The following is a 14,615-nucleotide window of genomic DNA, read 5'->3' on the forward strand; positions in this document are numbered from 1 at the left end:
ATTTAGCTTTAATATAATTTTGTTATAATTTGAGTAATTTTCTCTTAATTGATTTAGATATTTTGGGATGAAGAATTTAATGTGTAGTCTTTTTGTTAATTCATATGTTTGTCAAGTTGCTAAGATGTATACTACTGAGGATCAGTTTTAGTTTCTTAATTTTTCGTTTTTATTAGTTATAAGTAATTTTCTTATGGGAGAAATTGTATTTTCATTTTGACAATATACATCAAGTTATTGGTGCTGATTTTACAAGAGTCATTAAAAATTATTTTTTACAGGAATGTTTTTGGAGTGCACCTCCCAAAATTAGTTTTTTCATTGCATTTTAGGTAAGAAGATTGCTGTATCAACTCAAGAAAGCAATAGCTTCACTGTCTTTGTATTTTGAATTGCAACAACTTTGATATCAACAATGAAGCAATGATATCTAAGAACAAGAGTATTTGCCAACAGTCATCAAAATATCAAGTGATTGTATAAGCAGAAACAAGCTGTCGCAGACCTGTGTGTCAGCTAATATATGGAGAATGCTTTCTTCTGATGCTATTTACTTAGAGGCAGTTCTAATATAAATCATTTCAATTATATCTACATCAAATAAAATAAAAATGAGTGAAGCCCCCAGATTCTTTGTTGGACCAGAAGACACAGAAATAAATCCTGGAAATTATCGACATTTCTTCCACCATGCAGATGAAGACGATGAGGAGGAAGATGATTCTGTAAGTTGTTTGTTTTTTCTTTGGTGAGAGAAGACCGATACAGTATAGGCTTTTTACTAATCACTGTTAATGTGAATTAATCTTAAGACTCTTTTTGTTGGAAAATTTTTAAACTGAAAAAGTATATTTTGTTTCATGACTGATATTGTTGAATCTATGATGAATCAGTAAATACAGTTATGGGTCAAACCTTTATGTTGTTTAATGATGCCTATTTTAGTTTCTTTCAGTGATATTCATAGTGTAACTCAGTGTTAGGTAAAAAAAAAAAAAAAGTGGCAAAGAGAAACAGTAATCTGGGCCATAAATCCAAAAGCTTTCTTGTATGTAGAAATACATAGCAAATAATTGATGATAAGTAGAAGGAAATAATTTTAAAGGTTTAAAGAAGAAGGATTACTTAACTAGATTCATTAAGCTTATGTTACCAATGTGAGTTCTGGTTGAACTGAAGATACTCATATTTATTAACTTCAGAAGTCTGAAAACTGAGTGGCTAAAAGGGTAGGCTACCTAAAGTATCTATGTGTTTGTGTGTGTGTCTAAAGCTTGTTCTCTTTCTGATATAATGTTCTATCCATACTGGATCTTAGGAATGATATACATTTATTATGCTCATTTTGCTATAGTTACATTAGACCAATATTTTTCTTACTCATCATTTAATTTTTTAAGTAGAGACTACTTTACTGTGAATACTGATTTAAAATACCTACAGTACGTGTTTGTTTTTCATATATTTCTAATTGGAAAGAGAATTTAGTTTTAGGAGAAAAACCTGTTCTATTTTGTAAAAATAGTAAAACCAAAAATAGTGATTAGATGACTCTTTAAGCCCTTTTTTATAATAACGATCTTTCACAGTGGAGTTACACATATTTGAAATGCAAATTCTACTGTTAGCTCATTTCAAACCTTCAATGCAGAGCACCTTTGCTACCTCCTGCCCCTGAAAAACTAGATTTTCAGGCAGGCTTCTCTTACCAGCTCAAACTTTTTTTCTTCTGAAGTTTTATCTAGAAGTTCTATAAGTAAAACATGAAAGCAGAGCATCTCTGGCTCACTTAAACTAGAAAGCACTATTGACTCAGCCTCTACTACCTTTATCCCCTTTTTCTAGAGTTCTTCTGAATATAGTGTGAACACCACTGGCAGATCAAAGCCAGTCTTCTTACATGTGAAAGCTTGTATGTCTCATCTATATCTACATCCATACCTCTTTCCCATTCTTTCTACCTTCTATGTTTTAGTAACATCAACATTTTTATTTCCACATATTTATTGTCATACCATGCATCTTTGCTATTGTGTGTACTCTTTCACCTTTCTGAAATGACCTTATTTTGGAATACCTTGTGAATTATTTTTCATTCTTCCAAACCCTCCTCAGATTTCACATCATTCACTCTTTCCACTCTCCTTGCTTTTTCTTTCATCACAGATTGGAATACTTCTTCCTCATTACTGTGTCTTTACATTGGTGTATATACAGTTGTCCCTCAATATCCATGAGGGATTGGTTCTAGAACTCCCTGTGGCTACCAAAATCTGCCGATGCTGAAGCTCTTTTTATAAAATTGTGTGATATTTACATGTAAGCCGCATCTACCCATATGTTTTAAATCATCTCTAAATTACTTTAATACAATATAAATATGTAAATAGTTGTTATACTGTATCGCTTAGGGAATAATGATAAGAAATATCATCTGTATATGTTCGGTACAGATGCTTTTTCCCCCACAAATATCTTCAATACATGATTAATTGAATCCATGGATGTGAAACCCATAGATATGGAGGGCCAACTGTACTTCTATTCCATGTATCACAATGTTTTTTATTATTACTGTGTTCCCTGTTAGACTCAAAGTACTTTGAGTACAGGTACGTCTGTATATCTAATCTTCAGCACATGGTATGGTGCACTATTATCACTTTACAGAAGCTTGATTTAGTTTATTTGATCTATAGCTTTATATTTATAAAATGATTTATTCCAGATCATTCTTCTGTTTTTAAGATTTCTCTCCCATTTTTAGACTTCAAAGATGTGAATATAGTTTTTTTAGACATTCAACCTAACAAAATACCTCAGATCAGTTTAAAAAATTATCTTCAGAGGCCGGGCGCGGTGGCTCAAGCCTGTAATCCCAGCACTTTGGGAGGCCGAGACGGGTGGATCACGAGGTCAGGAGATCGAGACCATCCTGGCTAACACGGTGAAACCCCGTCTCTACTAAAAATACAAAAAAAAAAACTAGCCGGGCGAGGTGGCGGGCGCCTGTAGTCCCAGCTACTCGGGAGGCTGAGGCAGGAGAATGGCGTGAACCCGGGAGGCGGAGCTTGCAGTGAGCTGAGATCTGGCCACTGCACTTCAGCCTGGGCGACAGAGCGAGACTCCGTCTCAAAAAAAAAAAAAAAAAAAAATTATCTTCATGATTTTAAGGTTTTACCTAACAGAGAACCTCTGTTATTGTGTCTTAAGAATGTAAGTTTAGTTATACATTTTAAACTTGAATGGTTCCTATTCATCTTAGCCATTGAGCAGATATTCATTAAATAGATTTGTAATACATAAGACTTAATATATTAGCATTTAAAAAAATTGTAAAGCAATGTGAAATGTTAGGTTAGAGTACATTTTTTGTCTGGGGAAATCTACCTTAGGAACATTATAATGAACTGTATCAAAACTTTTGATCAGGAAAGCATTGAATAAGGTCTTATATAAAAGTGGATGGTCAGAGGGATAAATACAGAAGGTTCCAGGAAGGTTAGCATTTATAATCTATTTGATTTACCAGTCAACTGTAATACAATTTTAACTCTACATTTCATGAGTTTGAGGAGACCATACAGAAATATTGTTCTAGGCATAAAAAAAGAATAATTTAGGCTGGGTGTGGTAGCTCATGCCTGTAATCTCAGCACTTTGGGAGGCCGAGGCAGGCGGATCACAAGGTCAGGAGATCGAGACCATCCTGGCTAACACGATGAAACCCCATATCTACTAAAAATATGAAAAAAAATTAGCCAGGTGTGGCGGTGCACGCGTGTAGTCCCAGCTACTCGAGAGACTGAGGCAGGCGAATTACTTGAACCTGGGAGGCGGAGGTTGCAGTGAGCTGAGATCACGCCACTGTACTCCAGCCTGGGTGACAGAGCGAGACTTCGTCTCAAAAAAAAAAAAAAATTAATTAATTCTGATGTTATCCAATTTTATTTTTAGATATATTAAGAAAAAGCCCAGTAAAGCACTTTCGAGCCTAGATTATAATGTTGTGTGAAATATATAAAGTATCATGGAAGAAAGAAGAATTGAAATGAGAAACTGAAGACAGCTTTTGTATATTTGATAAAACTCTCAAGCACTTAAATGCAAAGATCACCAAATGAATCTTGAGTAATTTTATAAATCTAGGAGCTACTCATAATTAGTTTCTATATCCTGCTTTTTAAGTTTTAGACTGACTCGTGGCCTTAGAGCTGTTACGAGGATGCCAGAGATCAGTAACCCCAATAAATAGGAGTATTGACTATGAAGACAGGAGGGGCAAAGAGACTTGACACCTCTGTTGGCAGTGTGGCTTTCTTTAAAATTTTCTTCCAGGTTGTCATTGGTGACCAACTAATATTCAAGTGCAAACTACAATAATAGTTTAATACTGTATAGCTTTGTAGTCAGGACTATGTCTTATTTTAGGCAAGAGAATTCTTTATCTTTCTACATAGAGTAGATGGGTTTTGACTGTTACTATACTTTACTGGTAGGAGGAGGATAAATAAATGCTAGAGGTAGTTAAAGAGGGGGTACTTTTTTAGTTTTAAATTTCATTGAAAATAGCAACAATATTTGTTCTGAAAGTGTTTTTGTTTTTAAATTTTTTTCCAGACCTTTGTAGAAAACTGTTTTTTAAGTGTTTATTATAACAATGATATAATTTTTTAAAATTCCTTTGTTTGTTAATGTGTCCCTTTTATTGATTGATCACATGCCTTATCTACTTTTGGAAAACAAATGAAGATAGCTGTACTTTGGAGTTCATGTAAAGTTAACCCGATTTTTTGTTTCATTTTTGTTTTAGCCACCAGAAAGGCAGATTGTGGTTGGAATATGTTCCATGGCAAAGAAATCCAAATCCAAACCAATGAAGGAAATTCTTGAACGGATCTCCTTATTTAAATATATCACAGTAGTAGTATTTGAAGAGGAGGTTATTTTGAATGAACCAGTGGAAAACTGGCCTTTATGTGATTGTCTGATTTCTTTCCATTCTAAAGGTATTAAGGGGAGTGGGGGAGAAACTCCTTTATCTTCTCTGAGTATAAAACTAATACATATTAATTGTAGACTATGAGATAAAACAAAAATAAACTTTAAGACACTTTCATGGACAGGTGATATTAACATTTTTATGTATTTCTTTCCAGTGTATGTCTTCTCTGTGTATTTTCTTTTAATTTAATGTCATAGTGTATGTATAATTTTATATTTAACCTTTTTCACTATTATATCAAGAAGTTTTTTTCCCCCACCATATCATTCTTAGATAATGTGGTTTTTAATAGTGGCATAGTATATCATTGTGTGGATATACCATAACATATTTAAATTTATCTAATATCCTAATATTTGGACAGTTTCCAGTTTTCACTATTAAAAATAAGGTTGTGTGAGCTCTTGTTTGCATCTGTAAGTTTCTTAGGACAAGTTCTTGAATTATTGAATACTTTAAGTCCCTTTCTATGCTGTATAGAACAAGATCTATCATTTTTCATATACATATTCATACTTCATTTTTAGGAACTTAATAATTTGAGATTTTTAGATATTCCTTGCTATATTTTATTAATCAAACTGAAATATCAATTCAGCTTAAGTATTATGTCATTGTAAAGTCCACTAATCAAATTATTGCTGAGGGTACATCTGAAAATTCATAGCCTAAGAATCTGTGAATTAAGTGAATTTCCCACTAAGAACTATTAATTGAAAAGATGTGCTCTCGGTTGTAAATGTATTCATATTTAATCATCTCTTGTTACCAAAATATGTTGTCCTGAGCTATGTTAAAGTCTTACTTCAGCAGGAAGAAGATGGAGCATGGTTGTGCTACCATAGCCTAAATTGATGTTCATTATTTCATAGAGAAGTCAAGACACTGATCTTTAAAGACTCAGGCTGCTTATTTTAGAGAACCTTAAAATTTCTTCCTCCTTGAGAGTAAAGCATTCTTCCCTTACCCTCAGATGGTTCTTCCTGTTAATGCTATATTTGCCTGTAAAAACTAGGTGCTATAGCTAATGTCATATTCCACATACCATCTCTTGGTAGGGAAAAAGTTTCTCTTTAACAAAAACAAAAGCAGGAAACGGTGTAGGTGTTTTCTATTTGCTAAATTCTATAAGGAGGCTTCAAATCATAGACATCGAGACATCTTTACAAGCAATGAATTCTGAGAGTCTTTACAAAACTTGCAGGATTTGTAATTTGTGGCTAAGTGATTCTTGATATAAAGTATCTGTATTTAAATTTCGAAAACTAAGAGGAGTTTAGGAATAAATCTGGTTTAACTGGCCACAGCTTTTTGTTTTGTTTTATTTTCAGCATGTTTCAATACTTTTTCTCTTTATCCTGGTAGTGCTGTAAAATATAGTCTCTTCACAGGTATACTTAGTATTATATAGTTGAATACTAAAGTTATGTATGCTTGCTGATTTTTATCCTTTTCCATAGATATTTATTAAAATATTGCCTCTTAAGGAATAATAACAATAACATTTATTGAGCCCTTACTATGTCAGGTACTGTGCTTAGTGCCTTATATCCACACTATTATTAATTCCTCAAAACTCTACTAGGTAAGACTGGTATAATACTCTTTTATGCTGGTACCAGAGGCTTAGAGACGTTAAATAAATTTGCCCAAGGTCACATAGCTAGTGAAAGATGGAACCAGGATTTGAATGCTGGTTTATGTCTTTAACTGTTACGGTATACAACTAATGATGTGTATTGATGGATAAAATTGGAGACGTTTTGTCAATTTTTTTTTTCCCCCTGGAGACAGGGTCTTGCTCTGTCAACCAGGCTGGAGTACAGTGGTAAAGTCATAGCTCCCTGTAATCTCAAACTCTTGGGCTCAGGTGATCCTCCCACCTCAGCTTCCTGAATAGATAGAACTACAGGTTGCGCCACTACCCTCAGCTGATTCTTTTGAATTTTTTGTAGAAATGGGATCTTGCTATGTTGCCCAGGCTGGTGTTGAATTCCTGGCCTCAAGCACTCCTCCCAACTCGGCCTCCCAAAGTACTGGGAGAGGCAAGAGCCGCTGTACCTGGCATTAGTGCCAATATAGAGAATAAAATATAATCATAAGATTTTTTTAGATTTTGGGGGAGGGGAGCTGTTCTTAACTATATCTACTATTTGATTTGTTTTCATTGTAATTAGTACTTTTACCAGTCTAGAAGTTTTAGGGAGTTAATTTCTAATATTTTAATGTTGACCGAGCAATAGCATGATTCTGCTTATATATTTTGAGCATATATGTCATATATGAATTAATTTTTGCTTGTATAGCTTTTTTTTTTTTTTTTTGAGACAGAGCCTTGCTCTGTTGCCCAGGCTGGAGTACAAGGGCGCAATCTCCACTCACCGCAACCTCCGTGTCCTGGGTTCGAGTGATTCTCCTGCTTCAGCCTCCCAAGTATCTGGGATTACAGGTGCACGCCACCACACCTGGCTAATTTTTTGTAATTTTAGTAGAGACGGGGTTTCACCATGTTGGCCAGGCTGGTCTCAAACTCCTGACCTCAGGTGATCCACCTGCCTTGGCCTCCCAAAGTGCTGGGATTACAGGCGTGCACCACCACTCCTGGCCCACTGTTTTTAAAGGTACATACGTTCTTTGGTTATCGGCTAATTTATGTGTGTAGGCATCAAAATATCTAAGATAAAAGAAGAGATGTTGAATATATTTTTTAAAAATCACCAGGTGATTCTGATACACCCATGCTATTTATATATAGATTTCTCTTGGTGTATGAGGTGAATTTTACCTTATTTCAGGTGACTGACTAGTCAGACCTTGACTCACATGTCAGTGCTCCAAATTTGGTTATATAACCACTGGTTTGCTGTGCCTTAACAATCAATTAGGAAAAAATAAGATTTAATATATAAGTTAAATCAAGGTTTATGTATATATTATTCCATACCTTTTATAGAAGGCAGTTATGTGTTAATGAAATTAATCTTTTATGGGAAGTGGCATCAATTCAAATTAATAAAGTATAGATGCTTATCTTGAGATTATACAGAATATGTTAATAATATGTATTCTTAGGATTTCCACTGGACAAAGCGGTTGCCTATGCAAAACTCAGGAATCCATTTGTAATCAATGACTTGAATATGCAGTATCTCATACAAGATAGGTGAGTGGTGAAGTTGGCTGAATTAAGGGAAGGAAAATTAACATTAATTTAGTACCTACTCTATGCTGACATGGCATCAGGTGTTTTTGCATTATTAATTCATTGTACTTTCAAAATACTCAGAAAGAGTTGTTTATTACCTAATTTTACAGATGAGGAATCTTGATAATTAGGAAGATTGATTAATCTAGCCAAAGCCACAAGTAGTTCCCCAAGTAGTAGGACAGACTTCACCGAGATTGTTTAACAATTTCCAGAGCCTACTAAACCATTGAAAGTTATGAGCACTTTTTCTGTCATGGGACTGATGATGAAATTAGGACTTTACTCATTATAACTAGATTTTTTAAATGGTAAAGTATACCTATTTTGAAAAATATTATACTATATATTTTAGCATTCATTGAACAGGTAAAAAGCATGGATTTCTAATACATTATAAAATATGAGTGTATTTATGTATTTCATTCAATCGATGTTTCACTCCTATAGCTATTATAATCTCACCAGCATTCTATTTTCTATTGTTACCATTACAATATGAGATTATATATACGAAAATGCTTTGTAAATATGAGACCCTATGGTTTTTTCACTCTGCTATTTTTTTCTGTTCTTCCAGAGAGTAACAATTATTAATATCTAAAATTTAAAACATTTTCTCTAGATTTACATATTAATTCATACATATGTATTTATATATATATACAGCTATAGCTATAGAAATGTATGTTTTAAAAGGTTTGAAAAGTAAAAGCATACTGAAAGCCATTTAATCTTGTCACTATATCATATTTTTTCTATAGAAAGCAATACATACACACAATCACATTTTACCAAATTAGAATCACTTTTCTCTAGTATACTGTGAACATTTCTCCATGTCATTAAATACTATTTGAGCATAAGGTTTTTAATGCTTAGGTAATGTTCTATCACTGTGATATATCAACTTTATTCAGCCATTTTTAAAATACATTTATGTTCTCAGTTTTAATAATTAGTATCCTAATAAGCTAGAAAAGAATTGTGCATAAATTTTTGTTCTTATTGCTGAATATTTCCTCAGAATACCTTTTTTCAATATTTGAAATGACATTTGTTTATTTAAAAAATAAAAAGGGTTGATATATATACCCTTTTTATTTGTAGAACAGTAGTGTCTTTTAAGAAAACTACAATAATATATTCATTGTGAAATGGAGCAATAAAACAATAAGGATGTTTTCCTTTTTCTTCAGGAGAGAAGTATATAGTATTCTTCAAGCTGAAGGTATTTTACTTCCTCGTTATGCAATTTTGAACCGTGACCCAAATAATCCCAAAGGTAAGAGTAAGAGATTTTAGGTTAGCTTTCTTTGCCACTTGACATACTTTTGGGCCACATTCTTACAATACTTAACTGGAAGAAATTTAAAGAATTCATAGTGTTCTATTCCATTTTTAAAAAATAATCTAGGCCGGGCGCAGTGGTTCACGCCTGTAATCCCAGCACTTTGGGAGGCCGAGGCGGGAGGATCACGAGGTCAGTAGATCGAGGCCATCCTGGCTAACACAGTGAAACCCTGTCTCTACTGAAAATACAAAAAAATTAGCCTGTCGCGGTGGCGGGCGCCTGTGGTCCCAGCTACTTAGGAGGCTGAGGCAGGAGAATGGCGTGAACCCGGGAGGCGGAGCTTGCGGTGAGCCTAGATTGCGCCACTGCGCTCCAGCCTGGGCGGCAGAGCGAGACTCCGTCTCAAAAAAAAAAAAAAAAAAATCTAAACAGCCAAACACACTCAATTAAAAGGTGACACTGAGTTAAAAGGCTAACTAATAATTTAGGAATTATTTATCCTTCTCTTCTTTGGCCTACCTTTGACATCTCTCTAAGAACCATGGGTTAGAATTTTGAAATTACATACGAGTGAATTTTTATTGATTAAGGGTGAACAAGTGATTTATCTATGACTATTGAATTAAGTATTAGAAACTTCATGCTACAATGCCAAAAACTAAATACTGGCCAAGAATTTGGAAATACAGTTGGCCCTGGAACAGCATGGGTTTGAACTCTGCCAGTCTGCTTATTCACGGAATAAACATGAATTGAAAATACTGGATTCGTGGGTCCCACATATACTGATAGCCAACTTTTCATTTACATGGATTCTGCAGAGCCAACTTTGGGACTTGAGTATGTGAAGATTTTGGTATATCAAGGGGTTCCTGAAACCAGTCACCGCTTATAACAAGGGGCAACAGTACTTCTAAGTATTTATTAGTATTTTAAAGCACTGTTTGCTCCTTTTTTTCTGGTTATCTAAAACATAGCATGGAAGCTATACCTAACTTAGTCTGAAGGCAAGATATATGTTTAAGAGTTAACATTCTGTTCACACTTACTATTGTGGGGAATTTTGATGAATTTATCATACCTTAAACCATCTTTTATTAAAAACTAGAGGGGGGTGCAGAACAAGATGTCCGAATATACCCTCCAGTGATTGTCCCACTCCCCACAGGAGCACCAAATTATAAACTAGCAATGCAAGAAAGCACCTTCGTAAGAACCGAAAAATTAGTCTACCATGGTGGTGCCTCTGTGAACATGTCGGCAAGAGTTGTAGCATTCCTGGGCTTAGGGCGCCCCCTAGTGCTAATATAGCTGCAGTGACCTCAGGCTTCGATCGTAACACTTATGTCTTTTTTGAATATGTGGAAAGCTTTCTCAAGAAGGATGGGCACAAAGAAGCCCAAAGGGTGAAGACTGAAATAAATATCTAACTTGTAAATACCGAGACATCAGTGAATGTCTACAAGCATCAAGAACATCCAGAAAAATGTGACCTCACCAAGCAAACTAAATAAGGTACCAGTTACCAATCCTGGAGTGATGTAGATATGTGACCTTTCAGACAGAGAATTCAAAATAGCTGTCTTGAGGAAGCTCAAGAACTGCAAGGTAACATGGAGAGTGAATCAGAATTGTATCATGAGAAATTAACAAAGAGATTGAAATAATTCAAAACCATCAAGCCAAAATTCTGGAACTGAAAAATTCAGTTGACAAACTGAAATATACATCAAAGCCTCTCAACAGCAAAGTGGATCAAGTAGAAGAATTAGTGAGCTTGAAGACCGGCTATGTGAAAATACATAGCCAGAGGAGAAAGAGAGGAAAAGAATGAAACACACCTAAGGACTAAAGAGACCTGACAGAGGAGTCTGAACAAACTTCTCAGGTAGCACTTTTCATCTTTTTGGCCCACTCCTTTCTTCATTTTTCTTTGACAACTTTGGGACCTATGTAGTTAATAAGAGGAAGGGAAAATGTTTATATATATATATATATATATCTTAAAAATAGCCTCAAAGGGACAAATCCAATAATTAGTGCTCTTAAAGAAAACATAGAGAGATCATGGTAGAAAGTTTATTGAAAGAAACAATAACAACTTTCCAAACCTAAAGAAAGATATGAATATCCATAGGTCATAGAAGAATATGAATATTTAACTCAAATAAGACATATATTAATCAAACTCTGAAAGGTTAAGGATAAACAAAGATCCTTAAAACACCCAGAGAATAGATGTATATAACATTTAAAGAAGCTCTGATACAGCTGGCAGCTGACATCTAAGCAGAAAGCTTATAGGCTAGGAGAGAGTGTGATGGCATTCAAAGTATTGAAGGAAAAAAAAAACTTCGAACCTAGAATATTCTATTCAGCAAAATTATCCTTCAAACATGAAGACATAATAGATTTTACTAAACAAAAGCTGAGGGATTCATGAATTACCAATATCCTGGAATTTCCTATCCTTATAGGATAGGATAAGAAAAAGATCTTACAGGGTCTCTAAGGAAATGTTTTACAGGAAATGCTAAAAGGAGTTCATCAATCTGATAGAAAAATACATTAACAATTAGAAATCATCTGGGCCAGGCACAGTGGCTCACGCCTGTCCCAGCACTTTGGGAGGCTGAGGCTGGTGGATCACGAGGTCAGGAGATCGAGACCATCCTGGCTAACATGGTGAGACCCTGTCTCCACTAAAAATACAAAAAAAATTAGCCGGGCTTGGTGGCGGGTGCCTGTAGTCCCAGCTACTCAGGAGGTTGAGGCAGGAGAATGGCGTGAACCCAGGAGGCGGAGCTTGCAGCGAGCCAAGATTGTGCCACTGCACTCCAGCCTGGGTGACTGAGAAAGACTCCATCTCAAAAAAAAAAAAAAATTCAAGAAATCATCTTAATGTGTAAAACTCATTGGTAATAGTAAGTGCACAGATAAGTACATAATATTCTAACACTGTCATTGTGGTGTACAAACCTCTTATATATTTCATAGGAAGACTAAAAGGCAAACCTGTCAGAAATAATAACTACAACAACTTCTTACGAGTATAGAAACATAAAAATAGAGACAACAAAACGCCAAAACATGGATGGGCGAAATGGAGTTAAAATGTAGAGTTTTTAAAATTTTCTCTTTCTTTTTCTTTTCTTTGTAATCAGAGTTGTCATCAATTTAAAATAATTGCTAATAAAATGTTATTTGTAAGCCTTATGGTAATCACAAAACAAAAACCTATAACAGATACACAAAAAATAAAAAGAAATTAAAACATACTACCGGAGAGCATTACATACATATATATGTATTTGAGACAGGGTCTTGCTCTTCACCCATGTTGGAGTGAAGTGGCATAATGGCATTTCAACCATGTTGGAGTGAAGTGGCGTGATCACTTTTCACTATAGCCTCAACTCCCTGGTGATTCTCCCACTTCAGCTTCCTGAGTAGCTGGGACTACAAGCACAAGCCACCATGTCCAAGTAATTATTTTTTGTAGGGACAGGGTCTCACTGTGTAGCCCAGGCTGGTTTCAAAACTCCTTGGCTCATGTGGTCCTCCTGTCTCAGACTCCCGAAGTGCTGGGGGCCATCGTGCCCAGGCAGAAAATCACTTTCCCATAAAGGAATACAGGAAGGAAGGAAGGGAGGACAAAAAAATAAAAACCTCAGAAAACAAATACCGAAATAGCAGAAGCAAGTCTTTACCTATCAATAATAACATGAATGTAAATGGGCTAAATTCTTGCATCAAAAGACATAGAGTTGCAAAATGGATTAAAAAATAAGACCCAACTCTATACTGTCTACATATGATCATTTCAGTTGATGGAGAAAAAGCATTTGATAAAATTAAACATCCTTTCATGATAAAATCTCTCAAAACACTGGGTATGGAATGAACTTACCTTTATATGATAAAAGGCCTATATGACCAACCCACAGCTAACATCATACTGAACAGGGAAAAGGTAAAAATATTTCCTCTAAGACTTGGAACAAGACAAAGATGTCTACTTTCATCTCTTTTATTCAACTTAGTACTGGAAATTATAGCCAGAGAAATTAGGGAAGAGAAGGAAATAAAGGGCATCCAAATTGAAAAGAAAGGAGTTAAATTATCCTTGTTTATAGATGATATGATCTTATAGTTAGAAAATCCTAGAGTCTCTACCACAAAACTATTAGAACAAGTTCAGTAAAGTTGCAGGATACAATATCAACTTACAAAAATCCATAGCATTTCTATATGCGAACAGCAAACAATCTGAAAAAGAAACCAAAAAAAAGTAATCCCATTTACAATAGCTACAAATAAAGTAAATACCTAGGAATTCACTTAAAGAAATGAAAGATCTCTTCTACAATGAAAACCATAAAATGCTGATGAAAGAAATTGAAGAGAACACACCAAAAAATGGAAAAATACTCCATTTTCATAGATTGAAAGAATTGCCATACTACCCAAAGCTGTCTACAGATTCAATGCAGTCAGAATACTAAAGACATTCTTCACAGAAATAGAAAAAAAAATACTAAAATTTATATGGAACCACAAAAGACTCAGAATAGTCATAGCCAGCCTGAGCAAAAACAACAAAACTGGAGGAATCACAATATTTGACTTTTAAGTTACACTACAAAGCTATAGTAACCAAAACAGGATGGTACTGGTATCGAAACATAGACCAAAGGAACAGAATACAGAATCCAGAAAAAAGTACACACATTTGCAATTAACTCATTTTCAACAAAGTTGACCAGAATGTCCACTGGGGAAGGGACAGTCTCTTCAGTAAGTAGTGTTGGGAAAACTTGATATCTATATGCAGGATCAAATTAGGCCCCTATCTTTCTCTATATACATAATCAAAATGGGTTAAATACTTAAATCTAAGACCTGAAAATATGCAACTACTAGAAGAAAACATTGTAGAAACACTCCAGGATATTGGTCTGGGCAAATGTTTCTTGAGTAAGACCTCAGAAACCCAGGCAACCAAAGCAAAAATGTGCTAATGGGATCACATCAACATGAAAAGCTTCTGCACAGCAAAGGAAATAATACAGTGAAGAGACAGTCCACAGAATGGGAGAAAATATTTGTAA

The 14,615-nt window shown here is 34.7% G+C and overlaps 1 protein-coding gene across 39 annotated transcripts in view; it reads left to right on the forward strand.

Moving 5' to 3' along the window:
* The window catches only part of PPIP5K2 (diphosphoinositol pentakisphosphate kinase 2), a 77,674-nt gene that overhangs the window by 4,708 nt on the left and 58,351 nt on the right, over positions 1–14,615 (forward strand). For all 39 annotated transcript variants that reach the window (XR_012413995.1, XR_012413993.1, XR_012413994.1 and 36 more), the window contains 4 exons: positions 333–725; positions 4,814–5,009; positions 8,078–8,168; positions 9,410–9,495. Coding sequence is in view for 36 of the 39 variants with exons in the window: in XM_073993994.1 (XP_073850095.1) it covers positions 612–725; positions 4,814–5,009; positions 8,078–8,168; positions 9,410–9,495 (487 nt within the window). In the remaining 3 variants the exon portion in view is untranslated. The remainder of the gene's footprint in view (positions 1–332; positions 726–4,813; positions 5,010–8,077; positions 8,169–9,409; positions 9,496–14,615) is intronic.

This window comes from Macaca fascicularis, chromosome 6 (genome assembly GCF_037993035.2).
Source record: "Macaca fascicularis isolate 582-1 chromosome 6, T2T-MFA8v1.1".
NCBI classification, from domain to species: Eukaryota; Metazoa; Chordata; class Mammalia; order Primates; family Cercopithecidae; genus Macaca; species Macaca fascicularis.